The sequence below is a fragment of the Trichosurus vulpecula genome, chromosome 3, assembly GCF_011100635.1.
Source record: "Trichosurus vulpecula isolate mTriVul1 chromosome 3, mTriVul1.pri, whole genome shotgun sequence".
Classification (NCBI taxonomy): Eukaryota; Metazoa; Chordata; class Mammalia; order Diprotodontia; family Phalangeridae; genus Trichosurus; species Trichosurus vulpecula.
The window spans coordinates 433,614,331-433,641,673 of NC_050575.1; the positions used below are offsets into that span (position 1 = coordinate 433,614,331).

The following is a 27,343-nucleotide window of genomic DNA, read 5'->3' on the forward strand; positions in this document are numbered from 1 at the left end:
TTTAATTTTTCATTTTTGTTTCATCTTATTTTTGCCTTTCCCCCCGAGCTAGGGGGAGGGGTCCGCCGGCACAAGTTTTCCCAAGTTCACCAAGCGTGGTGCTTGGAGAGAGAGCGGGCGAACTTGAGCGCTTTGTGCTTAGTCCAGTCCCCGCCCCGGCCCCCTCAGCCGCCCCCCACCCCCCTATAAAGGAACACAAAACAAAGTTACACTTTGAGTGGCCTCGGGTCTTTTTTTAAGGCTGTTTTTTTCCCCCTCTAGATCCCCTCTGAGACTTCAGGCTCTTTCTCCCCAGTCCCACACCCCCCCCCCCCGCCTTGCCTTCTTTGCATCTGGGGAGCGAGCAAGGGACCCCACACCGCAGCCCCGTTTCCGGCTCCATCCTTTCCCTTTGCTCCCCTCCCCCATCGCTTTCCCTCCTCTCCCCTCCCTCCCAAGCACTTGGAGCCAGCCAGCGAACCAACCAAAAATATGCTCTTTGAGGGGTTTGATCTGGTCTCGGCTCTGGCCACCTTCGCCGCCTGCCTGGTCTCGGTGACTTTGCTCTTGGCCGTGTCCCAGCAGCTGTGGCAGCTGCGCTGGGCAGCCACCCGGGACAAGAGCTGCAAGCTGCCCATCCCTAAGGGCTCCATGGGCTTCCCCCTGATCGGCGAGACGGGTCACTGGCTGCTCCAGGTAAGGGCGCGCGCGCAAGGGCTCCCCTCCTGTTCGGACCCGTCCCAGCCCACTGCCGCAGTCCCTGAGTGAGCACTGTCTCGTCTCGGGGATGGTTGGGCGGTTAGGTTTGGGCTTAGGGGCATTGGGGAGGGAGATTCAGGTTCCTTAGGAGGAGGGCACTGAGGAGCTGGGGGGAGGTCATGAAAGGTGGTCAGGCTGACAGGGCAGCGCAGGTGGGAGGGTGGCAAGAGGTAAAGAGGGAATGGGGTTCTGCTGCAGATTCCAGGAGAGGGGGAAAGGGGAAAAGTGCATTGTCCACTTGGAAATCTTCTGGCAGTGTGACAGAAGGTTGGACTGACCGCTGGGGAGTCTTACGGGTAGCGAGCCAGGGCGACTGTGGGACTTGGTGCTGGGCGAAAGGGAGTCTCCGTGGCTGTGGGTGGGGGAGCGTTCTAGAATCTTAAATACAATTATCCCCAACTCCTCCAAAAACCATCTGCGGGAGTGGGGCAGGTGTAGACGGTGGACTCTCATAGACGGGGGATGTGTCTATATGTGGCAGTCCAGGTGTGAGTTCTTCAATGGGGCGAGAGTGTGGCTTTTGGCCGTGGAAGGGGAGACCCCTAGCCTGAGCCCGTCGCTATCTCCTACCCACCTGCCTCTTCGATGCTTCTTTGCCTGCTGTCTCTGGTCCCCAGACTGCCGCAGCTGCGGCTCGGCTGGGCTGGGCTGGGGACGCAGAGCGGGTAGAGGAAGGAGAGGGGACTCGAGCCAGCCTGCCCAGGAGGACTTGTCTCTTTAAGGAGAGGGCCGGGTCCTGGCAGCTGGCTCAGCTTGGCCAGGTAAAGCTCGCATTCTGGGAGAGAGAGTGTATGTGTGTGTATGTCTACGTACACGAAAGGAAAAGTGACAAGCTGGGGAAGCCCGAGGCACGCGGCTACCTGTTTGGAAAAGTTTCCTCTGTTTATTTATGTTGAAGAAGAAATAGGAGGGCGGCGAGGTTAGTTAGGGCTGTCCAAGGAAGACCTGGGCAGAGAAGGAAGGGACTGTTGGCCCATGTGTGATCGTGGAGCTCAGCGTGTGCTCCTGGTTTAGCCTCAGAAATCCCGCAGTCCCAAGGTCCTTTGGTATCTGGGGTTAGGGTGGGGGGGGTGGGGGATAGGACTGGACCCCGAGGTATGATGGAGATTAACCGGAATTAACCTGGTTAAGTGCTGGACAATAGCTGTTGCAATGTTATACCCCCCCTGCCCCCTAGCTGTCCCTAGTAGTGGGTTGGGAATGGGAGCTTTAAGAGCCAAATGACGGTTGTGTGTGTGTGTGTGTGTGTGTGTGTGTGTGTGTGTTCGGGGGCGGGGGGGGGGGGCGCGGGGATGATTGGGAATGCAGAAGGGAAGCTGACCTGAAACCAAGCAGCGCCTAGATTTCTTCCTATGGTACTGGAAGAAAGTGGGGAGGGGATGCTATGCATGCCCTGGTAGAGGAGTCTGGTTAGAAACGGGAAAACTGGCTTGGAATAGCCCGTCTTGGTCATTCCTCAGGTAGATCAAGTGAGGGAGGGGGCTGGAGGGAGGCCATCTTTTACACGCCCCTAGACCACTTTCGCCCCGTCGGTCACTCCTTGGTAGCGAGAGGCACTCTGCTTGTCTCCCCCATTCCTTTAGCGGGAGGGGTGTGTGTGTGTGTGTGTGTGTGTGTGTGTGTGTGTGTGTGTGTGTGCTGCCGCACATTCGACACAATCCACTCGAGACCGTCAGGGAGGCGCGGCAGCCTCCGAGTCCCTCTCCCTCCCACCTGGGCCGCGCAGAAAGGGTTAACGGCGGCCGACAGGGATTTTTTGGCCGCGAAGTTAGGAAATAAAATTTCAGAACCCACAGAGGCCGCGGCGGCGGGCTCCCTCCACGGTCTGACGGAGCTGCAGGCCCCAAATCACATCCCAGAAGCTCCTGTTCCCCCCCCCCCCGGCAGGCGCCCCCGGCCCCGCCCGGGGGGGGGTCCCGCAAACTGAGAGAGCTAAGAGGGTGCTTGCTGGCCAGGTCCAAGAGAGGGCGGGGGAAGGGCAGCGGCGCCCAAGGGGTTAACGGGTGCCCTGGTGAATTGGACCTTTATGTTTTTTGGGGGCCATTTGTCAGATTTTTACGGGGGTCCCTCCAAGGGCTCTCCTTTTCCACTGAGCGCCATCTAAATAGAGCCCCGAGCTAAAAATACAACATTTTTGTATAAATTGGACTCGCGGCTGGAGTGGCCGCCCGATGAAAGTCCTCTTTGTGGAGGCAGGCGGTGCAAACGGCGGACAAATAAGTCTTTATTAATGCCACCAAAAGCGCACTTTAATTATAGTTAAGCAGATCAGAGGCGAGGAACCGGGAGGGGCGGGGGGAGAGGCCCTCAGGAAACTCATAGCCAGCTCTAATGCGAGGGAAAAACAGGGAGCCCCCCAAAACCCACTGTGGCCCCCGCCCCGCGCTGCGTCTCTCTCTGATCAAGGGAGAGCTCTGGAATGAGTCGCCACCCAGGAGATCCGGAGGCAGTGCAGTGTAGACGGAGACGGGAGGGGCGGGGGGCCAATACCTGGAGCCCCTCCCCCAGGGGACCCCGAAGCTTCGGACCCCCAACCTCTCCTGGGCCCGTGGCCTGCACGGGGGCCTCCCGAGCTTCCCCAGCTTTCTCTTCTCTCCCGCCCTTGCTCCCCAGACGGCGGCGGCGCGGCCTCGCTTAGCCCCTCTGCGGAAGGCCATGTGGAAAAGTGATTGAGAAGCCCTGGCTGGGTAGGAAGGCTGCAGCCCAGCCTGGAGCCGGGGTTCTAGACTTGAGTGTGTGTGTACGTGTGTGTGTGTGGGTGGGGGGGTGTAGGTATGGGTGTATGTGAGAGACAGTCACACAGACAGACGTACAGACAGACTTCTGGACTTCTTTTTCCTTGAAAGAAAAGTGAGGAGGGGGCAGGGTGAGGTGAAGCAGGGGGGGATCTCGGGGATCGCTAGGGCTTTGGAGAAAGACCCTGGGCTCGTACCCTCCCTCCTTCCCCACATCGGGATCATTGGGTGGGGGCGGAGAGATCTTAAGCCCCAAAACGAGCACCTCAGTGGGGGAAGAAAGGAAAGGGGCAGAGGAAGATAGACAGGTAGTTTCCCTCTGGTGACCAGGACCGAGTGTTAACGGATTGGGGGTGGGGGGAAGGGGAGCCGACAGTGGCCAATGTCAGAACGAGAAAGGAACTCTGCTCCCCCCGTAGCCCCCCGCCCTTCGGAAACTTTGGTGGGTTTCCTGTCATTCCCCCCCTCCCACTCCAGGCATCCCGGTCGGGGTCGTCCCAATTTACTGCCCGCCACCCCCTACTCAGGGCCCAGACGGCTGGGATCGAGTTACCTGCAGTCCCAGCTCTCTAGCCCCGCACCCCACCCCGCCCCGCCCGGCCGCGTAATCGCCCCCTAATTAACCCACAGTCGACAAAACCACTTCTGTGTCTGGCTTCCGCGGCGACCTGGCCCCGCTCCTCCCCCTCCTCAGCCCCCTCCTCCCCTCCTCTGCTCCGTCCCCCAGCAGGAGCTCCACGGTCCGCCCCGTCCCGATTCGCTTCGGATCCGCCTGGGAATCCCTCCCGGCAGCGGCCCCGGAGCCCTAGGGCGCAGGGAACACACTTTTCTATTACGGTTATGTTCTGAAATAAATTTATTTATTATTTCAGTGGTCATAAACCACCCCGAAGCCCTGCCGCCCTCCAGAATGCGCCGGCAAGACGGCGGATGACATCATATTAAAATACCGAGAAAAAAATTAAAATCATATATATTCATATATATACATACATACACACATATATTTTGCCAGGCACAGAAATCCCTTCCCCCCACCCCCCATCACCGCCCCGGCACCCCCTCCCTGCCCCGCTCCGGAGCGGCCGCCCTGGGAGGAGGGGACCGTGAGCGGCTATAAATAGGCGCTGGCCATTGGCCATCCGGCGGGGAATCGCCAGCCCGTGGACAGGAGCCTGGAAAGATTTATTCTAAGAGTGGATGAGGAGGGTTGGGTCAGGCTGGGGATGGGGGGGGGGGAGGGCAGGGCTTCGGGCGGGGCGGGGCCGTTCGGGGTCCCTCTGGGGCTCGCGGCTCCGCACATCGCCCGGTACAGTTTGGAGAGCCGCAGTTGAAAGCCGTGGGCCAGGGGAGGGGGAGGGGGTGTGCAGAGAAAATATTATCCGACTTGGTGCCAACGGGCTGCGCGTCTCCACTTATTACCACGGAGATTATGATGTCTTTTCCAGTTGGCGTTTGAAAAAAATAAAATAAGACGTCAGTGATAGAGGGGAGAGAAGCCAGGGGAGGGCTGAAGGGCAAAAAGCAGTTCTGTTGGAGATCCAGCGGCTCTCCCTCGGCCCGGAAAGCCAGAAAGGGGGGAAGGGTCAGTGGAATTTCTTCCCTCCCAGCCCTCGGCACACACCATCCAGGATGAATTTGGAGGCCGGAAGACCCGAGTTCAAATCCTGTCTCATACAGTTAATAGCTATTGATTGTGGTCTCTGCAATTGATTGTGGTCTCAGCCTCAGTTTCCTCGTCTGCAAAATTAATGACAGCACCCAAGGAGCCAAGAATCAAATGAGATATCCTATGTAAAATATTTGGGGAACTTTAAAGCATTACACAGAGTAACCTTTTTAACCGTCTTCCTCGTTTTCCTCCACCCCACCGCCAGCGGTGTTATGACGCTTGGGAGATATTGGACATCACTTTATTTTTAAGGGCCTCAGTTTCCTCACCTGTAAAAGGAGACTGGACAAGATGGTCCCCGAGGTCCCTTACAGCTCCCTCCCTATTCCCCTAAAAAAAAAAAGTTTCCCTGATTGACCTAGAAATGACCTGCTGTCTATGTGTCCTTCCCCCGTGGCCCCCCACCCCCACCCCAGGGCTCCTGCTTCCAGTCGTCCCGGAGGGAGAAGTATGGCAACGTATTCAAGACCCACTTGTTGGGGCGGCCGCTGATCCGGGTGACGGGCGCCGAGAACGTCCGCAAGATCCTTATGGGCGAGCACCACCTGGTGAGCACCGAGTGGCCGCGGAGCACGCGCATGCTCCTGGGCCCCAACACCGTGGCCAACTCCATCGGCGACGTCCATCGCAACAAGAGGAAGGTAAGGCTCTCGGCCTGCCTCGGCTTTCCTGGTGGCCAGGCTCGATTTTCCGTTACGCTGGTTTCATTTTCAGTTTTCCAGGCTCCTCTTACTTTCTACGCCCCCTTCACTCCTCCCGCGACCAGACGAAGGCTGATCTCCCCCTATTCTTGCCACATCGGGGAAGGGAAGGCTTCTTGCTACCTTGGGCAAATCAACATTTCTCTGGGCCTCAGTTTCTCCTCTTGCAGAAGGAAAGCTTTGCGTTAGATGGCCTCTGGGGCCCTTTCCAGTTCCAGATCGAAGATCTTAAGAGAATGTGCAGAGGCGCTCTGGGCCGAGCCCCGCTCCACCACCAGATCCTCTGGAGTCCTTGGCCCCCTCCTTGCCTGCTCCACCCAGGTTCAGGTCCTCCCTTCCCTATGCCCTGCAGGGAGTGTGGTCGGGGTAGCAGCCAGGCTCCCTTCTCTCTAGCGCCCTCACTCTGCCGGATCGCGCTCTGGTGCCAGGGACACATCACCCCCTTTTCTCCCCCCCCACATTCCCAGCCAGAGCTGCGTGATGCCCGTTCTCTCCCTCCTCCTGCCCCCTGGCGGTCTGTGGGACCCCAAGCCCTTCTCTATCCCCTCCCCCAGTCGTCTCTACCTCCACGGGAGAGAGGGGGAGCGCCAGGGGACCGTCATTGCCTCGGGTGAGGCTGTCTTTGGCGCTTTCGTGTCTCACGATAGGCACTGGGGAGGTGGAGGGCAGCGAGGCGGGGAGGAGGGTGTCAGGTTTGAGCAGAATGGGGGAGTCCAAGCTCGAGGCAGTTGCCCCGTTTCAGCGTTCGGGGTCCGAACCTTGAGACCAGGCTCAGAAGTTCCGAGGATCCCCAACTCAAAATGCTGCATTCCATCTGAGATTCCATTGAGGAATTTAAAAGGGACACGCTGGGCTGGCGAGAGCGAGGCGCGGGGAGCGAATAGGAGATCCGGGCCCCTCCGGGCACGCACCTTTGGAGCCAGGAGCAGAACTCGGGCACAGAGAAAGGTGGCCGCTGCAAGGATGTGGGGGGCAGCCCTAAGGGCGCCCTACTTTCCTGGCTGACCCCAAGGCCCTCACCGGGAAAGGAAAGTCGAGGAGGGTTTTAGAACCCGGAGTTTCCCAGGCCTCCCTGCCTGCCACGCTCTCCCGCCTCCTGCCGCTGCCTCCGCAGCCGCCTCAGCGTCTCCCCGGGGTCCGCCCCGTGGCACGTGCTGTTTGAACTGCAGTAACCCCAAAGCTGAGCCCTGAGCGCCGCCCCCAACTTCCTTTCTTAAAGCTGCCAGCGAGACAGACGGCTGGGCACGCCCCCACTTCCCACCTCTACCTCCCAAGTCCGGGGTTCACTAGGTCCTCACCCGAGCAGGGGACAGGCAGCTGGGGAAAGAAGCCCTTTCTAGTTAATGTGCAGAGTTTGGGGTTTGGGGCAGCCTTCCCCTTCAAACAGGCCCGTAGATCTCGAGGACCAACCTCCCTTGCCACTTTCTCTTTCCAGGTCTGTTTCCTCATCTTTGAAATGAGGGAGTTGTCCTTTGAGGTGCTTAAGGAATGAGAATGTGAAAGCACGTGGGGCTTTGTTATTAATAGAGCTCAATTCAATTCCACAGGCCTTTTTTGAGAGCCTACTATGTGCTAGGCATTGCAGACAAAACCCAACAATTAGACAAGCAATCTCTGCCCCCCAGCAACCCCGTTCTATCCAAGGAGCTACACGCATTTTGGGCGTTTAAATTTTTAATGTTTTATCTGGCCTTCCTTCCATCGATTCATTGAGCATTTCATTTCAATCAGTCAGCAAGCGTTTATTAAGAGAATACAGTGTGTCAGATGCCAAGGATACAAAGTATACAAGGGAAGATACAGAATCAAGGAACTTCCCCCTGGGGAGGGAGGGACACACCGACATGTAGATACACTGGCTAGATAGACCCGATATTTACATAGAAAAATACAAGATTCCTGGAGTCAGAGAAGGGGAGGGAGGCTTTTCTTCATGGCCCTTAATTGTTAATGCCTTTCCTCTGGTTTGTCTCCAGTTTATTCAGCAAATATCTTGTTTGTACATGATTGTTTGTGTGTTGTCTCCCCCATTAGATTGTCTTTTGCCTTTCTTTGTATCTTCAACATTTAGCACAGTGCCTGGCACATATAGAGACTTAATAACTGTTTATTCCCTTTCCCCTGCTGAGCACAGAGGGGAAAACAAACCTGATAAAACCCTGGTAGCCACAGGGCTTTGGATTCAGAGGGCCTGGGTTCAAAACCCACTTCTCTGCCCAAGACGACCTGGAAGAGTCTGTTCCCTCACTTAGAAGACGGGGACAATAGTGGTCAGTATTTCATAGAGTTGTTGTGAGGAACCAAAGAAACCATGTTTGTAAAGGCCTGAAAACCTTTAAAGCTTTGTCCAGAAGCAACTCTATTATGTGGGCATCCCTGGGTCTCTGCTGTGGGCATTTCCCCAAGGTGACCAAATCAAAAGATCTAGATGTGGCAGCGTCTGCTCGCACGGAGCCTTCAGTCTAGTAGGAGCAAGCAATCGGGCATCAGGCCCAGGCACACAGATCACAGATCTGGAGCCAGGTAGGCCAAAGATGCAGAATGCTTTTTTAAAAAAAACAGTTAACATTTAATTTTAATCATACTTATTTTGTTTAAATAGTCAGCGATGCATCTTTATTTTTATATCAGAGATAAAGGTTATTTTTAAATTGTTAGGATTTCTATTGCAACTGGAAACAACTGCTTTTGTAAGTAAATTATATTGGATCTTTGAGTTTCATTGTAAGGATGTGGAATTCATAGGATCTTCAGTTCAGAGCTGGAAGGTATTTTTGAGGCCAGCCCCCTCATTTTATAGATGAGGGAGTAGAAGTTATTTAGCCAGGGTCATGCTTCTAATAAGGAGGAGGGCCAGCATATAAACCCAAGTGATATGCTATGCTGCTTACTAAGTGAACAAGAGATGATAATCAAGTATTGAAGGAGAAGGGGAATCAGAGACAACTTCCTGGAGAGGGTAGGCTTTGGGTCATTGCCCAGTTCCTGAAGCCTGCTTATCCAGTAGCCCTTAGGGAGCTGGCTATGTGAAGAGTTCCTTGGGGAATCTTTTTAATATGCCCCTGGAATAGAATGGCTATCCATCCTTTCTCCTGGAAGAAAACTTTTCCTTAAGGGAAGGAATACAGGAAAGGGAAGGGCCATCCTCCTCTCTAGGAGTTTCCTGGGTGGTTGGGGAGTTAAAAACACACCCAGGAAAAATGTGCTTTCATCTCTCAGTAGTGTGTGGCAAGTGTCTAAGGAAGAATTCAGACCATGTGTGCCGTCCAAGTTTTGAGGAGGGAGATGTCTTGAGAGCTGGGATGCCCTGCCCCCTTCCTGTCTTAATTGGGAAGTCGAGCTTGAAGGGAGCCTTGAGGGATGATGGGAAAAGGTGGAATTGTCCATCAGGAGTCTCCTTGGACAGGATGCACCTGTAACGGTTTCCATGCCAGCCTCAGTGTAGGTATATAGGCTTCTGGAATCCATCCAGCAGGTTGTTGTCATTCAGTTGTGCCTGACTCTTTGTGATCCCATTTGGGGTTTTCTTGGCAAAGATACTGGAGTGGCTTGCCATTTCCTTTTCCAGCTCATTTTACAGATAAGGAAACTGAGGCAAACAGGGTGAAGTGACTTGCCCAGACAGTAAGTCTCTGTGGCTGGGTTTGAACTCAGGTCTTCCTGACTCCAGGTCCTTTGATCTATCTACTGTGCCACCTAGCTGCCCAGCCAGCAGGATGAGACCCTAAAGTCTCAGCAGTGAGGTGGGACCAACTTGCTGACTGGTCCAGTGGAAGGAGCTTCAGTTAGAATCCTGGTACTTCCACTTATATCCGTGTGACCTTGAACAAGTTACTTCACTGTGGGCCTCAGTTTCTTCTTCAGTAAAAGAAGAGGTTGGACAAGATGGACTCTGAAGTCTCTTTCCAGCTTGGAATCCATGGTCCCTATGAACCACACATCTTGTGAATGGAAAGGCTGGGGTTGGGGCAGGGTGGAATCATAGAATTTAGGAGTGGGAAGGGATGCCAGCAGCCACCTAGTCCTACCCTAGATGAAAGGAATCCCCACTAAACTTGGATGGTCCATGGCCAGGCTTAGGTGTCATTTTGTGGCGCTTTGGGGGTCCCTCTGTAGTCAAACTTAGGTGTCATTTTGAGGCCAAGACCAAGACTCCATATGTGGCCAGACTTTGAAGTCATTCTATGGCTCTTTGGGGGTCCCTCTGTGGCCAGGCTTTGAAGTCAGTTTGTGGCTCTTTTGGGGTCCCTCTGTGGTCAAGCTTAGGTGTCATTTTGTGGCTTGTTGGGGGTCTGTCTGTGGCCAGGCTTAGATGTCATTCTGAGGCCAAGATCAGGACTCCATCTGTGGCCAGGCTTCGAAGTCAGTTTGTGGCTCTTTGGGAGTCCCTGTGTGGCTGGGGTCAGCATTCTGTCTGGGGTGGGGTTTAGGGCTTGCTTTGGGGGATAAAGTGTGGGAAGTTCCTGGTGGGGTGTGGTGGGGCCTCCCTAGTAGAGGCTGAGAGAGTCACTCTTTCCATTGGTACCAGCCTGGGCTCCCAACTCTGGGAGGTCTGACCAGATGTTTCATGGGCCATTCTTACAGCCACACTGCTTTCCAGGTGTTCTCCCTTCAGCTGTCCTGGTGGTCCTGGGGCCAGTATGGGCTGTGTTGCTCAAGAGAGTCCTGAATTGAAATTGTGCTGTGCCTTTCACAAGCTGGTAAAATCAGGGTGGGGATGACTCTTTCTCTTGGACAGGAGTGGGAGGAGGGAGGCAATGAGGTTGAGTAACCTGCCAGCAGGGAGAAGGAGCTGGGACAGGCTTCAAATGGGCCAAGAGTTGGAGCAGGTCAGTCTGGGGAATGAGCATTTGTATAACACCTACTATGGGCTGGATACTGTGCTAACTGCTTTTTTTTTTTTTTTTTTTTTAGCAAATATAATCTCATTTGATCCTTATGAGAACTCGAGGAGGGTAGATGGTCTTATTCCCATTTTACAGATAAGAAGTTGAGTCAAATAGGTTAAGTCACTCACTCAGTCTCATATGGCTAGGAAGTGTCTCTATGGGTCAGATTTGAACTCAGGTCTTCCTGTTCTCCCCATTGCATCAGCAGCTGTCTCTGACCCAGTCAAGGCAGTGTGCCTTAGTGGACAGAGAGCTGTCTGAAGAGTCGGGACCTGAAGTTCAGTCTTGCCTCTGACAGGTGCTGGGTGTCATTTCACTTCTTGCTGCCCCAAACAACCTTCCACAACATAGATTTGTAACCTTTCCTCAGTCCTGGATCCTGTCGACAGTCTGGTGAAACCTAGGGACCCCTTCTCAGAAGGGGCTTCTAAATACATGGAATAAAATGCATGAGATTGGAGAGGAAACCAACTCTTTTGAAATACAATTATTGAAAAGATTTTTCAAAAGTCGAGAGCCCCCATATTTGGACCCCCTGCCAAGTCTTGAAGTCAGGTCCCAGAGCAGATGCCAGGATGCAGTGGGGAGGGGTTGGCCTGACCACATGACCTGCCATGAATGTCATGCTTCTAGGTCTATCTCTGATGAGAAGACTGTGATGATTAAAAATGTTTGAGAGCCGTAGTTTCTGGGTAACTTAGTCATTTTGTCAAGAGGGCCAGCAGGTTATTAATAAAAGGATGGTCATTTGGCTGTCTCTCTTAGACTCAAGAGGCCTCCTGGCTGTGGGTTGTCCATTTATATGCCCTTCGAAGAGGAGGTATTCCCCAGGGATGCCTAATCAGCCCTGACTGGCTCCCACAGTGGGAGGTGGCCTATGTTGGAGTACCTGACTTAGGTCACTCAAACCTTGGTCAAAGAGACCTCGATTTCCTTGTCACCTGTCTTGGTAAGAAGGAGAATCAACATTTTCCCAGGACCTGTCTGAGCAAACACTATGAGCAGGAAATACTCCCTTTAGCCCAAACTTAGAATTTCTTTTACTGTCTGATTAGATCTTGGCCACACTGGTTGGTATCGGGATGAGGAAGTAGAAGAGGGGGAAAACCTATCCTAATACAATAATTAGTTATTAAATATGAAGGAAATACTCATTTCTCAGAGGATCCCTGATCCCAGCATCCCCAGGCTCCCCACCCCCCCAACCTGCCTCTTTGATGCAATCTGTATCTTCCTCCTTGTCCTCTTCCTCCCTCCCTCTGCCCCCTTCCTTTGCTTCTTCTTACTCCTTTCAGTCTTCTTCCCCCTCATCTTCCCTTCCCCTCAAGCTGTCCTGTGACTCTGCTGGGCTAAGCCTGAGGGCTCATCTTGCTAGGTGAGTCAGCTCTCCTTACTGAATCCCCTTTTGGTCCGTGAATCATGCTGAGGGCTCTCCTCCTCCTCTCTCTCCTCTTCCTCTTCTTCCTCCTCCTCCTCTTTCTCCTCTTTTTCCTCCTAATCCTCCTCCTCCTCCTTGTCCTCATCCTCTTCTTCCTCTTCCTTCTCCTCTTCCTCCTCGTCCTCCTTGTCCTCCCCGTCCTCTGAGTTGCCTCCACTTTGTCATCCTCTTTGTTGAGATTCTGGGGCACCCCAAATTGAAGGTTATGACATGGGCAGGATGGGAGACCCTGTCACAGAGCCCCAGCATATGTCGTCCTTGAGACCTTGCATTGGGAGGAACCCTAAGAAATGTCCCATTTACCTGGAGAAAGAACCAGTTGGCCCTGCCTTATATAGCCCAAATCCCTTGATATTTTAGGACCACAAGGAACTCCAGAGCTCACCTGGTCCTGTTCCCTCTTTTTGCACATGAAGTAACTGAAGCCCAGAGACTGACGCTTGCCAAAGGTTGCCCGGGTCAGAGATGTATCAGGAGTGGGATCTGACTTCCTTGGCAGAGTCAGGGCTTCTTCCCCTGTGCCAGGCTCCCTCCCATGTTACAGGAGATCTCAGCTCAGCTTTCCTTGGTTGCTGGACATCTTTAGACACTTCCTGTTGCCTTTCTGGGCTTCTACTCTTCCCATCCTAAAGATAGTTCCCTTTTCTCTGATAGTTCTCCATCCTGACCCCTATTTACAGACTAATCCTTTCTGTAAGATGCTTCTGAGGAAAATGACTGGTAGAAAGGAGGGACTGTACTCAGCTATAACTGGCAGAGTATCCAAGTGATTCTGGGGGACTGGAGGATTATGGGAAGATATTCAGGAAGAAGTCACAAGCCTTGATCCTAGAAAGCCCCAATCTGAGCCTGGAGATGACTCCTGGTCCCTTCCTTAGATTTAAGAATATTTTCAAGGAGATGAAGAACAAATGAGTTAGTGAGAAGAATTAGAGCACTGGAATCAGAGGACCTGGTTTCCAATCCTGCCTCTGGGCGAGTCACTAGCCCCTCTGGAAAACGGCAGGGTTGGTCCTGAACTAGTGCTTGATGTGCCAGGCCATGCCACCTTTGAGGCAGGGAGGGGCCATGTCTCAGCAGAAGGGAGGATGTCCCGGCAGAGGTCCAGGGCTGGCTGACTGCATCTCTCTCCTCAGTCTCGCTAAGAGATACACTAACAGCCCCTTTGTTTTGCCAACAGAGTTGGTGTCCTTCGCCCACAAAGTTTCTATTTTGCCAGGCGTGAGGTGGGCTGGAGGGAGGGCCATCAGCAGGCTGGCTGCCCACAAGCGATTGGGGCCCAGAGATAGCCAGGCAGTGAAGGTCGCCTGGGGAGATGGAGGTGGTGGGGGGAGACTGAGCTGGGTGCCTGGGAGCTGGAGGAGGGAGGCTGTGTCTGGGTGAGGGGGAGGCTCTGGGGCCCTCCGCTCAGACTTCTTAAGCCTTGGAGCAGGATCAGCCCAAGGCTGGCATGATGATGCTTTTGTTGATGGCTCTGGGCAGCCTTCACCTTGGGAAACTCCCATCCTCTGGAGAGAAATGAGACCTCACCCATTACACCTAAAGACCAGTGTGAAGGGGAGAAGGGTGAGCTGGCTTTGAACTTCTCAGGGTGCCTGCTCCCATCCTCACTCTGGCCAAGAACAATGAGTCTTCCTTCTCTGCCTTTACCTACCAACCACCAGCAGACTGAGCCTTCTCTGGTCCTGGGCTCCCCAGATCTGGGAGCCAGGGGGACTCATTCAGCTACATGCTGCTGGGGCTGCCTTGCCTGAGGCTTTCTCTCTCTGCCTTGGTTTGCTTCTCTGTAAAGTGGAGGCTCTCGAGGTGGAGGGGACTCCAGAGGCCATGGACTCCAACCCCCTCATTTTATACCTGAGGAACTAAGGCCTAGGGGGATAAAGGTCACCCAGAAAGTATCAAGTGACCTTTCTCCCCTTTTGCCCCCTGCAGTCTGTCCTCCAAAGGAGCAATGGCCTGGCCAAGGTCTCCAGACTGGTCAGTGTCAGGGCCCAAGTAGAACTTTCCAGGGACAAGGGACCTGGGCTTATGAAGTGAGCAGAATGAGGACAGGCATCACCCACTTCCAGAGGAGGGTTCCTTCCAATACCCACTCCTCAAGAACATCCAACAGGATCCGTTGAGTCAGAGGAACTGAGTTCAAATCTTGGCTCTGATACCCACTGTGTGACACTGGGCAAGTCACTTCCCACATCTGAGGGATTTAGGCTCAGTGACTTCCCAGATGGAGATGTAGGATCCTCTGGTCCCGGCTTGGCTACTTCCCTAAGCTGTCACTATCTCTGACCCTGGATATATTACTGTGGCACTTTATAGTGCTACATAGGAATCCTTTATATGGGTTGTTTCATTAGACCCTCATCCTAACCACCCTTCCTGTGAGGTAGATGCTGGCATCACCTTCATTTACAGATGAGTAAAGTGAGGAAGACAGAGATTGAAGGACTTTCCTGGGTCACAGAGCTAGTAAGTGTCTGAGGTAGGATTTGGCTCCCTGTCTCCCCAACTCCCCAGTCTAGTGCTCTGTGTACCATGCCTCCTTCCTCTGATGGCATGATAAGACAATCCACAGTGAGGGAGACCAGAGAAGGAGATTAGAGGATCCTGGAGTGATCACGGAGGCATTTCTGGAGGAAGTTACTTTTGAAGGTTCCTTAGCCTGAGGAGCTGAGCTGGTATTGAACAGGAGAGGAGGTCAGGGGAATTCTTCGAGGGAGCTGAACCTCCAACAGGAACAAACTGTCAGACTGGGAGAAGTGAGTTTCTTCTCTCCCCCTCCCCCCCCACCCCATTTCCTTTCCCTCTCTACTGGTGTCTGATTTGAATGTCAAATACACACCTTTACCTCTGCCTGCCTGGATTGGCAGCTCAGTGTTATACTTTCCACTCGATACGATGGGTCTCCAAGTGGTTTGGCCATTCCTGGGCCCCAGCCCCCTGGGTCCAGCCCTGTTCCTGTACCCTTGCCTGAGTCACTGGCTCTAGGGAACTGTCTCCATCCAGGAGATTCCCTTCTGTCTGCTGCCCCCTCCCAATCCTGCCAAGCTGCTGCCCCCAGTCTAGTTGTGGTTCTGTGGGACCTGAAGACCAAAGTCCAGCTTCTGCCCTGCCCCCAACCCCCCAGAGCCCCCTGAGGCATAGTCCTGATCTGAGGCCCAGAGAATCAACAGGAGAGGAGATCTGGCCAGATTAGGGTTTGAAGGACCTGGGTTTGAATACCAGTTCTACTGCTAAACTTTCCTGTTTCCTTGGGTTGTCACTGACTATGGACCTCAGTCTCCTTCTCTGTCCAATAAAGGGCTTGGATTAGCTCATCTCCAAGGTCAGCTCCCTTCCGGCTCTGATTCAGCTTGGGTGCCTTCAAACACTCATGCAATGTGAACATTTCTGGGAGACAGTGAGGATGTGGGCCATGATGCCCATTGCATAGGTAGGGAAAATGAGGGAAAGGAAGGAAGGAAGAAAGAAAAGAAGAAGGTAGGAGTAAAGGAAGGAAGAAAAGAAGAGAGAAAGGAAGGAAAGAAGGGAGGGAGGGAGGGAAGAAGGAAGGAAGGAAGGAAGGAAGGAAGAAAAGAAGAAAGAAAGGAAGGAAGAAAGAAAAGAAGAAAGAAAGGAAGGAAAGAGGGGACTGAGGAAGGAAGGGAGGGAGGGAGGAAGGAAGGGAGAAAGAAAGAACAAGACTTTCCCTAGGGTCGCAAGTGTGGCTAGGACCTTGCTTCAAATTCTGTCTCAGACTCTTATCAGCTGTGTGACCTCGGTCTATTGAGGACATTGAACTCTGACCTCTAAGTCTGTGATTCTGTGAGCCTATGATCTAGCTTGTGCAGTGTACAGATGAGAAAACTGAAGCCCAGAAAGAAGAAGTGACTTATCCATGGTCACACAGAGTTGTCACTAGCAGAAGTGGGATTCTGCCTGATGGGACCTGGCATTCCTGATTGCCCCCTTCCCTTCATCCTTCACCCAGCCTCATGGAAGTCATGTGCCTCTAGCCTCCCCTCCCAAAGGATCCACACTGTTGGCAAGGTCTCACTCTCTGTGCCCTCCTCTCCCTGACCTTGCTCAGGGTCTGGGTTCTTTTTCAGTCTCATTTGCATTTGAAGTGTTTGGGGGATGGGGGGAGAGGGAATTCTGGGGAAACTCAGAAGGAAAGTGGGAAGCAGTGGGGAGGGGGGAGCACTAGGCATGACCATAGATTTGGGCACCAGTCATCCTTAGGAATCCCACAGGAGAAGGGGCAGGCAGGTCGGGCTCCTTCTGAGGTTTGCCCAGCTACTGACCCCAGGGTGGCTGATTCAGACTGAGGCGGCCGATTGCCAAAAACCCAGTCCTTGGGTTCAGACCAGACCTCCCTTGGGTGTGGTTCTTTTCAAGAAGGGCTGGGCCTTTCCGAGCCATTGATGGTTCTAAGAAATGTTGAGGTTGGTTAACACTGGGCAGGGAGCCCTGGAGATCTCTAGGGGCCAGGAGGCTCTCACAAAGCCTTGCATTGGGCTGGTCCAGAAGCAGTAGCATTGGCTTAGTGACAGAAACGTACAGGGGTCACTGAGGCTGAGCTTTAGAACTTCGAGAGGTGTCAGAGGTCAAGTCCAGTTTCTTCCTTTGACAGAGGAGGACATGGAAGCCCATGCAGGGACAGTTAGACCCTGGCATCATCTCCTACCTGGTCTAGGGCTCTTCCTGTCCCTGGTATACAGCCAAGTCCTTGTCCTGCTGGAACAGTTCAAAGAGGACTGAGGAGCTTGGATCCTGTGATCTCTGGGGTCCCTTCCTAGCCTGTTATCCTATGATCCTAAGAGGTGGTCCCTCTCTCAGTGTTCGGTCTCTTTCTCTCTCAGACTCTGTCTCTCTCTGCCTCTCTCTTTTTTCTTTCTTTCTCTCTCTGGGTCTCTGTCTCTGTTTCTCTCTGTCTGCCTCTAACTCTTGCCTGCCTGCCCCCTCCAACCTTCCCCAGAGGAGCACCAGTATATAATACTCCTCACTTAATAAGGTCCTGAGGTTTCAAGGTTCAGGCCACTGATTATTCTTCCTCCCAGTCCCTGCCAAAGAGACAAACTCTCGCCCTAGATGCCCTGCCTTGATGGAATCCAGCCAGGTGGGGGATGTGTATAGGTGTTGGGGACTGGCCTGGTCTCTGCCTGCTCTGATGGCCCTGGGGCTTTCTGTGCCTTTCTTCCCAAGCTTCCTTGGAGAGGAGAGATCCATCTTGTCTTCACTATGGGGAAGCAGGCATTTGTGGTGCTGGGGAGAAGAAAAACTGAGCAGGGGCAGGGAGATCATACTGTTTGTAGTGGGGGAGGGGGCAGCTAAGGGAAAATGAGGTGTGCCCAGAACTGTGCTAGGGTGGCCCCCTACCAGCTCCCTGGAATCCACAGCACAGGGGCCAGAAGCCCTGGGCTCCATCTCAGCCTGGTTCCATGCTGGTAGCCTAAGGCAGGTTCCTGCTTACCTTTAGGCCTTGGTTCCATGCTCTGGAGAAGGAGGGTCTCCAGAGGCATTCCTCCTGTGCTTTGCTAAGCATAAAAGGCTGAGAGAAAAATAAGACAGTCCCTGCCCTTAAGGAGCATCCATTCTACCGGGTTGGTCCCATCCCATTCTGAACCATGATATCAACAAGGAATGAGAACAGTATGTATAGCTCTTATGATACTATGTATAGAATCCTATGTAGTACTTATGATAATAAGACGTCACATTTCTCTAGTACTTTCTTCACAACAGGCCCGGGAGGTAGAAAGACCACTTATTCCTAGCCATATTTGACAGAGGCCCAGAGGTGAAGTGACTCAGTGGTTGACCCACCATGGGACCCACCATCAGGATCCTAGATCCAGAAGCAACCTCAGAGGCCATCAGATCCAAGCCCCTAGTTCCATAGGTCATACATGGAAAAAGTAGAATTTGAACTCAGGACTACTGTTCCATCCATACTACCTCCCAATTCTTGAGTCTTAGAACTGAGGAGCATAGGAAGTTGGCCAGGCATATTGAGGACTTGTACTGATATTTGCTGGGGACTCCAGGCAGTGCTGAGCATCCTCTAGGCCGGGGGTAGAGGACGGGGATAGGAAGCCCATCGAGGCTGCATGTGAGGAGGAGAGCCATAGAGTCATTTTGGGACAATGATAGGTAAAGAGGGCAGTCGTTCTCTGCAGCCGCCTGGGAGGTGGTGCTTGGTGGACCTGCTTCTGGCCTCAAAGGGTCATGGGCTGGTCAAGGTGACCTTACTGGGTGGGTACTTTCTCTTTATGGGTGGAGAGAAGGAGGCAGCAGCAGTCTGAATCTTGGATGCGCCAATGTGTGCTCTTGGGACCTAGCCCAGCCCAGCTAGGTGGGCTGGAGATAAGAACTCTAGCTTCTGGCCCTGCTCCTTCATCTGGCCATGCAGACAGACTGTCCCTGGCTCCCAAAGCCCACCTGTTTCCCCTTCTTCTTTTGCCCCCTAGGGAGCCCCATCCAGCTTCCCTCAGCCCCTGTCACCCATGGACCACTCTTTCTTATGCCCTGGAAGAGCTATCTCCAGCCAAGGTCTCCAGTAATGTTTTAGCATCCTACCTTCCATCCCCCCCTCCAGTGCCAGACTGGGTGCCCTTATCAGCAATCAGGTAGTCCCTCAGCCCAGCCCAGTGGCACTAGTGGCACCCTGGGTTGGTGCCTTTATCAGTAGGGCAAGAATTCATTTCTCCAGGATGGAAAAGAGAGTCAGAGGACTTGGATTCCAATATAGCCCTCCCCTTATTTCCTTAGAGTTCAGGTGGGCCAAAAACACCTGGAGACCTGTCTCCTCTAGACCCTCAGACAGGAAAGATTAGGGGTAGACAGAGGGAGATCTCTCTATTTGCTTGACTTCATTCATCTCTGGAATGAGTTACTGAGGCCAGCTAAGAAATTCTCCTTCTTCTGGGGTGAGCCCATGGTGAGGGAAGTGGGGCGGGGAAGGGGGAAACACTGGGGGAAGTTAGCAGCTTGGAGGCAGGGGTAAGTCAAGATGACCTCTCCCTGTCCCTCTCTAACACTAAAGGCCACTTCCAGTTTCCTGTCCCCAGTGGGAGTAGACCCCTAACACCTACCCCGCCTCAGCCTGTGCTGGGCCATCTGTCTCCCCACTCCTTCCTCCCCTCCCTCCCTCCCACCAGGGATTTCGGTATGAAAGTGCTATTGTGAGGCCTGGCCGGGCCATGGAAGGGCCAGGGCTGCTATTTCAGCAAACCCTCTGGGCCCACGTCCCGGCCATTAGCCATGCACGTCTCCGGCCAGGAAAATGTTACCTTCTCCTCCTCCAGCTGACTGCAGGGGAAATTCTCAAATTTACAGTTTGTGAGGTTGTTATGTTTGGGGGGGGGCTTAGAAGTACTGCTTGGGCACCAGCCCCCGTGCCTGCATGCGGTTGGAGTTCTGGGGGCAGCAGGGCCCCAGGAGGGAGATTTTCCCCCTTCCTTAGCCCTGGCCCACCTCTCCCTGCCTCCCCTGCTGACCTTCTTACCTTGTCCCTCCTTCCACTAGCTTGTTTCATCTCCTACCCCTATCCTGCTGGGAGGGGGGCACAGAGTGGGGGATTGGTGGGATGTAGGCCCGGCTGGCCTAGGCATCCACAAATAAACAAACAGCCCCTCTCATCTCCTATACTCCATGGGCGGGCGACAGGCTGCCTGAAAAAAATGTGTGGAGAGCTGACTGGGAGAGGGGGCTGGGGTGGGGGGGACCTTGGGGAGCCAATCAGGAGGAAAGAGGGGAGGGGAGATGGAAACCGAGAGTAGGGCCATTGCCAAGAGCAGTTGGGAAAGACAGAAGGGATTAAAAAGGCATCTTGTCTAGGGTTTGGCGACACCCTTTTGATTGGATTAGAGAGTCCTTGGGGTTGGAGGTCATATTGTTCATCCCTGTCTCTTGGAGTTGGAAGGAAACTTGGAAGTCCTCTAGTCCAACCTCCCTTCATTTTATAACAAAGAGGTTAAAGTACCTGCCTAAGGTCACAGAGGTAGGAAGTAGTGGAGCTGAGGTCCCCAAGGAGCTCCTTTCCACCCCATTTCCCATTCAATTCAATAGACATTTATTAAGCACCTACTATGTGCCAGGCACTGCCTAAGCACCAGGGATACAAAAAGAGGCCAAAGGTAGTCCCTGTCCTCAAGGGATTTACAATCTAATGGGATTTAAGCAGCCCTCACCTATCGCCCCCCTTTTCTAGGTCCCCTGGTGATGCAGCAAGTGATCTGACCATTAGGGATGCTGTGGGATGTGCTCCCAAACTCGCTTCACCCAGCCAGCCCTGTAGTCCTGTGCGCTTTGTAATTTACAGAGCATTCTATGTGCATTATCTTACTGGAACATCCCTACAACCCTAGGAGGTGGATGCCATGGGCATCATCATCTGTATTTATGAGTGAGGAACTGAGTCAAAGCGGTTATGGTTGTACCACTAGTTAAGGTCACAGGCAAGAATTGAGGTTTTCCTGATGCCTTCTGGGCCATGTTGATTATTCGCAATGATGGCTAATCCACCCAAGTCATTCCAACTGGAGATTTGTTTGTACTTCTTGAATGGGACCAAATATAAGACTGGATCAGCTGGAGGATCAGGGGGTCCTAATCAAATCTGGGCCCTGCCATCGCTAGCCTAGGACCCTCTGCCCCATCGATCCATTTTCTCAGGTCTCAGGAGCAGAGCTGGGATGGACACACATCCTCGGGACCCCAGACCCAATGTTGGCCCATCAGGATAGCCATTGTTCATCAGAGCAGCATTGTCTTCCAACCCCATGTTGTGCCCTAGTAGACCTGCTGAGGGAAGAGACTTAAGAATGTGCAGCTCTGTCTGTATATCACCGAGCCTAAGTCTGTGCCTGGAGTTAGTTACTAAAGGCTTATTGAACTGAATACAAAGATGAGCGAAGACACATTTCCTGACTCTATTTCTTGCCATTCAGGAGTTTGTGGTCTAATGGGAGGCTTAGGCAGCCATAGATGGCACAGCGGATAGAATGCTGGGCCTGAAGTCAGGAAGACTCGAGTTCAAATGTGACCTCAGACACTTACTAGCTGTGTGACCCTGGGCAAGTCACTTCACCCTGTTTGCCTCAGTTTCCTCATCTGTAAAATGATCTGGGGAAAGAAATGGCAAAGCCCTCCAGTGTCTCTGCCAGGAAACACAAGATGGGGTCACAAAGAGTCAGACAGGACTGACATGACAGACAAGGACACTAACACAAGCCACATAAGAGAAGAACATGGGGAAATCTGCATGAAAGGTTGGGAGAAATGAGAAGGGCTTTTGGTTATTTCTTGTTGGGACCATCAGGGAACAAGAATATGTGTTCTGTTGGTCAATCAACAGAGAAGCATTCACTGAGAGCCTGCTGCTGGCCAGGTACCCAGCTAGGTGTTGAACATACAAAGACAAACTCTGCCCTCAAGGGGTTTACAGTCTATCATGGAGGATAATACGCCTGATTCTATAGAGGACTTATACTGAATGAGCAGGGAAAGCTCGGCTTGGGGGAGCTCTGGGAGCTGAGGAAACCAGCAAAGGCTTTGTGGAGGTAGGTCTCGAGCCAAGGCTTGAAACTCTTATCCCCAGAAGTATGAGAAGCCCAGGTGGCAAAGCAGTGCGCTCTGGGCATGAGAGGGAGAGCGGGGCTGTGCGGAGCAGGGAGTAGAGTCTAAGAAGACCAGAAAGGTAGAAACAGACTGCCAGGTACTCAAAGTTCCGGATCTCTCCTCCTCTGTAGGTTTTCTCCAAGATATTCAGCCACGAAGCCTTGGAGTCCTACCTCCCCAAAATCCAGCTGGTGATCCAAGACACCCTGAGGGCCTGGAGCAGCAACCCTGAGGCCATCAATGTCTATCAGGAGGCCCAGAAACTCACCTTCCGTATGGCTGTCCGAGTCCTCCTGGGCTTCAGCATCCCTGAGGAGGACCTCACCCACCTCTTCGAGGTCTACCAGCAGTTTGTAGAGAATGTCTTCTCCCTGCCTGTCGACCTCCCTTTCAGTGGCTACCGTCGGGTGAGTCCAACCCCTGGGCCTGAGCACCTTCTCAGAGCAGGGGCCCCATACTGGGCACTGAGGCCAGGGAGGGAGGGAGGAGTGAGCAGGGTCGCCACTCTCAGGGAGCCCCTAGTCTAAGGGGCAGGATATTCCCAAATGACTCATTGGATAGATGGCAAAAGCCCTGATCTGGGAAGGAAGGACCTCCCCCACAGAGGGGTCTTACGTTCTAAGACAGTTACAGGGGCATACCTATTTAGGACATGCAGAGGGCAGAGAAGAAACCTGAAGTGATGGAGTGGGTTGGGGTTGGAAGTTGAGGGTCTTCTGGGCATTTCTGAGGGAGAGAAATCTGGAGGAGTGAGAATCCTGTGAGGAAGATGTGTGCCCGGATCCTTTCAAGAAAGGATCTCTTTCTGAGAAAGCTGGGCACCAGAGTCCTTGTAGGCTGAGGCCAGACTCTCCTTAAGCCCTGAACCCTTGCTGCCTTCCTGCGACCTCGTCTTGGGGACGATTGGGGGAGCTTGGGCTCCCTTCTCATTCCCCCAGTGTTGCCTGCATTCCTGAAGGCTTCCCTTCCCTTGTAGGGCATCCAAGCCCGGCAGACCCTGCAGAAAGGGCTGGAGAAGGCCATCCGCGAGAAGCTGCAGAGCACGCAGGGCAAGGATTACTCAGATGCCCTGGACATCCTCATCGAGAGCAGCAAAGAGCATGGCAAGGAGATGACTATGCAAGAGCTGAAGGTGGGCACAGCCCTGCCCAGGGTCTGGGAGGGGCCTTACAGGCAGTCGGCCCCAGTCCTCTCCTCTGAGGCTCAGAGGGCAGAAGGGACTTGCCCTTTGTTATACTAGGATCACATGATGTCAGAGGGGAGCAGGGCAGCACTCTTTTTTGCAGATGAAGAAACTGAGGCACAAAGACTTTGAGTTCCTAGGATCAAGTAGCTAGGAAGCATTTGATTTGAACTCAGGTCTTACAGATGTGGAAATCGAAACTCTGGGGAGGTTCAAGTGAGTTAGCAGCACCAAACAGGAAGAGAACAGTTGGAATCAGAGGCTTCTGTGTTCGAGGGTCTGCTGCCCCTTCCCCAAAGATGCCTCAGGGACAGCAGAGGGGCCAGCAAAGGGGGTTCTGGGCAGTGCCCAATCAGTGGCTCCTTGCCCTGACCACTCCCTCCGTGTCCACTGCAGGATGGGACCCTGGAGCTGATCTTTGCAGCCTATGCCACCACGGCCAGTGCTAGTACCTCCCTGATCATGCAGCTGCTGAAGCACCCCAACGTGCTGGAGAAGCTGAGGGAGGAGCTGCGAGCTAATGGTATCCTGCACAATGGTTGCGTGTGTGAGGGTGCCCTGAGGCTGGACACCCTCATTGGCCTGCGCTACTTGGACTGTGTCATCAAGGAGGTTATGCGCCTCTTCACACCCATCTCTGGTGGCTATCGCACTGTGCTGCAGACTTTTGAGCTAGACGTGAGTGTGGGCTATCAGGGGAAAGGCCAGGAAGGCCTGCCCCCAGGGAGACCCTGGTCTGATGGGGAGACATAGGCCCTGCCCCCAGGAAGCCCCTGATCTGATTGGGAGACACAGCTCTGCCCTCAGGGAGCCCCTGGTGTGATGGGCAGACAGGGCCTGCCCTTGGGGAGTCCCTGGTCTGATGGGGAGACACAGCTCTCTCCTCTGGGAGCCCCTGGTCAGTTTTTAAGGCTCCTCCAATTGCTCGCCTCCCCATGTTTCTCCCAGATCCATTTTCAATGGCCTTCTCCATTTGTTCTAATCCTTCTACAGGGCTTCCAAATCCCCAAGGGGTGGAGTGTGATGTACAGTATCCGGGACACACATGACACGGCACCAGTCTTCAAGGATGTTGATGTGTTCGACCCTGACCGCTTCAGCCAGGCTCGGAGTGAAGATAAAGATGGCCGCTTCCACTACCTCCCCTTTGGCGGTGGTGTCCGGACGTGCCTGGGCAAACATCTGGCCAAGCTCTTCCTGAAGGTGCTGGCAGTGGAGCTGGCCAGCACCAGTCGATTCGAACTGGCTAGCCGGACATTCCCGCGGATCACCCTGGTCCCTGTCCTCCACCCTGTGGACGGCCTCAGCGTCAAGTTCTTCGGACTGGACTCCAACCAGAACAAGATTCTCACCGAGACTGAGGCCATGCTGGGGGCCACCGTCTAACGGGGCTCCCTAGTGATGTATGCCCCCCACCCACCTCAGCCTTCCCATAGCTTCAGTGGTGGGGGGAGCCAGCAAAGGAATGGGGGGGGTTAACAAGGAAACCTGTGTCAGTGTGTGTGTGTGGGGGACCCTGGAAGCAAAGAGAAAAGGCTGAGGGGGGAGGAGAGAGGATCCAAAAGCTTTTCTCTCCTTTCCTTTGGTGGCCCGCACTGTCTGGCCAATGCCAAAAGGGTCATCCCCACAATACGGGGCTGGAGCAAGGGGTTGGTTTCCCTTCTCTGACTCCCCTCCCCTTTCCCTAGTCTCTCCCAGCCCAGCGCCTCATTCCTCCCTGCTTGGGGTGGAATTGCTTGGTGCTGCACCAGCACCAAGAAGGCTGTGATCTGCTGGTGACCCGCATGCCCTTTGCAGTGTTAAACGTGTGGTGTTGACAGTGTTTTCTTGATGTTGTTGTTTCACACAGTTCCCTGCCCTCCTCCCTTCCCTCGCAGTGCCCATTTTATTTCTGTTCTCCTCTTTGGGTTGGGGTGAGGAGGAGTCTAACATGTAGGGAAGGGAGCCACCCACTTAGCTTATTTCCCACCCCCCAACCCCAACTCTCAAGAACAAGCCTGCTCTACCCCGACTCTTGCCACTGCTCAGACCAGGCCTTGAACCCCTCAGAACTTCCCCAGGCTTGGGGGTTATCCTGCAGCAAGGCATTCTGGGTGATGGCCTTGGGGGTGGTGAGCCAAAGTGACTGTGAGTCCCATTAGAGACTCTCACTGCCACTTTGGACATTTGAAGTCACCTGTTGCTGCTACTCTTACCCTCTCTTCCCCCCTCCTCCACCTACCCCTTCTCCCCACCCCCTGCCAGCATCAGCCCTGGAAGCCCAGGGTGAGCACACTCAGCTTCACTCTCCCCATCTATCAGCCTTGAGCCAGACTCCCCTCCCCATGCCCACCCCCTGCCACTGAGAGCACTTGAGCTAAGCCCCTCCCCATCCCCTGCCCTTATATTTATTTATCAGTCCCCGGGAAGCCCAGAATTTGCAGGACTGGAGAGCTCATATGTCTCTTCTTTTGCCCCTGCCTCCCAACCAATGCCCTGTTCTTCACGATCTCCTGAGAAGGAGGAGGAAAAGATGATTTCCCCCGGGCCCTGGGCCCTGATCCACCATCTGATGCCCTTCCCTGGGTCAGAGCATTCTTCTAATGGTCTAACCATGGTTCTTCTTGCTACAGATGGTGTGTACATCATGCTTCATCAGGGAAGTGGCCTGTTGCCATGAGCCCTTCTTCCAGAAATGCCACCCCTCTGGGGACTCGAAGGCCACTTTGACCCTGTACCCTGATCTATGCCCCCCTTTCTCCCCTTCCTTCTCTGGGTGGGTGGATGGATTCAGAGCAGAGGGGACAGGGATAGGGCTGCTTCCTTGAGAGAGGAAGCCACGGCTCTGTCCCTACCCTGTCTCCTCTTCCCGCCAGGTTCCCCAGGCCTCCCCTCATCCATATTTCCTTGATGCCACTGGCCCATTAGCCTCTGCTCCAGGAGGGGCCGACAGAGGAAGGAGGACAAATACTCAAGCCCCCTTCTCCTTGAATCTGACTTGAAGCTTTCCTGCCTGAGTCTCTCTACTACTAAATGCAGACATGGAAGGGACTCTGAGAAACAGCTACTAAATGAGGGTTCAGGGTACCCAGCAGCAGGACTGAGTTCTCCCTCTTTCTCCAGGCCCTGCTTTTTCTCTGCATCTGAAGAGGAGAAGATGGTGGGCCTGATACAAAGGTCCCTCTCACTTACCTGTGGATGAGGTTCACCTGCTAGGAAGTCAGGACAGGGAAGAAGGGATGGCCAGGACAAAGTGGGGAGTTGCTTGCTGGGCTTCCCCTCCCATTCCTAACCCCTACCTTGTCCGGCTCCTTTCCACCCCATCCCATTCTCCTGCAGCTCCGTAAACCATGGGTTCAAAGTCTTAGAACCCTAGGGCAGGGTCGCCTTGAAGAATGGCATTCTGGGTAACATGATGCAAACCAGCCAGGACTTGGTGCATCTCTATCTTTCGGAAGACTTAGGAGAAGGGCTGGAGGATTCTTCAAGGAGATCGGTGGGCAGAGGGTTGGGAGGGTGGCTGGGCAAGAACCGGTGGGGCTGGTACAAATGCAGAGAGAAGCCAGGAAGGAAAGAGAAGGAAGACATCCCAAGGCACCAAAACCTAAAGCTAGAAAAAAAAAAAGTGGACCCAAGGCACTTGCCTTGATGGGCTGGTTTCAGTTTTAGGCCAGAAGCACCCATCTGTTAGGAACTCTATTGTATGCCCAGATATGTGTACACACAAGCATCTCTGGATGTATGACTGTGTGTCTTTTAGCACTAGATTTAGATGGGGGCATCCTAACTAATACAGCCCCTGCCTCCCCCACACATAAGGCCCCACCTGCAGTGGGTTTTCGGAATAAAGCACTTTTGATGTCGGGGCCCTGGTGGTGGCGCCCCCTGCACCATCCCACCCTGCCCAATTTGCTATAATATTATTTTATACACAAAAAACAATTTTTTTGGTTGCAGAAATGTTACAATTTGTTTTTTTTGTCTGTCTTTATAAACTATTATGAGTACTATTTTTGTTATAATTCAAAATAGATATTTAGTATAAAGGGTTTTTTTGCTGTTAAATATTTGTTATTTAGTAAACTATGACCCCTTGCCCCCATTATTGTAAACGTGGTTCAAAAATATTAATATGTTTTTATCGCAACCATTTTTGTTGTTGGTTTTTTAATATTGAGCAAAGAGCGCACTGTGTTTTTGCATTTTTTTTTTGGTCATTGTTACGGAGCTGGTGCTGTGTGTGTGAGTGTGTTCTCTGTTGTGTGTTTTTTAATATGTATATAATATTTCGTGTGGCATATTAAAAATGAATGTTGTGTGATTTGTGATCTCGAACATAATCAATGTGGCTATTTTATAGACTTCCATAATAAAAAAAAGGGGCTCTGCCTGGCCTTCCTTCTCTTTTTGG

The 27,343-nt window shown here is 53.2% G+C and overlaps 1 protein-coding gene across 1 annotated transcript; it reads left to right on the forward strand.

The window, feature by feature from the left end:
* Positions 1 to 471: 471 nt before the first annotated feature.
* LOC118843373 (cytochrome P450 26B1) lies at positions 472 to 27,343 on the forward strand. Its single transcript, XM_036750983.1, has 6 exons — positions 472 to 675; positions 5,562 to 5,786; positions 21,902 to 22,177; positions 22,747 to 22,902; positions 23,350 to 23,631; positions 23,947 to 27,343. The coding sequence occupies exons 1-6, from the start codon at positions 472 to 474 to the stop codon at positions 24,337 to 24,339; spliced, it is 1,536 nt and encodes a 511-aa protein (XP_036606878.1). The 3' UTR covers positions 24,340 to 27,343.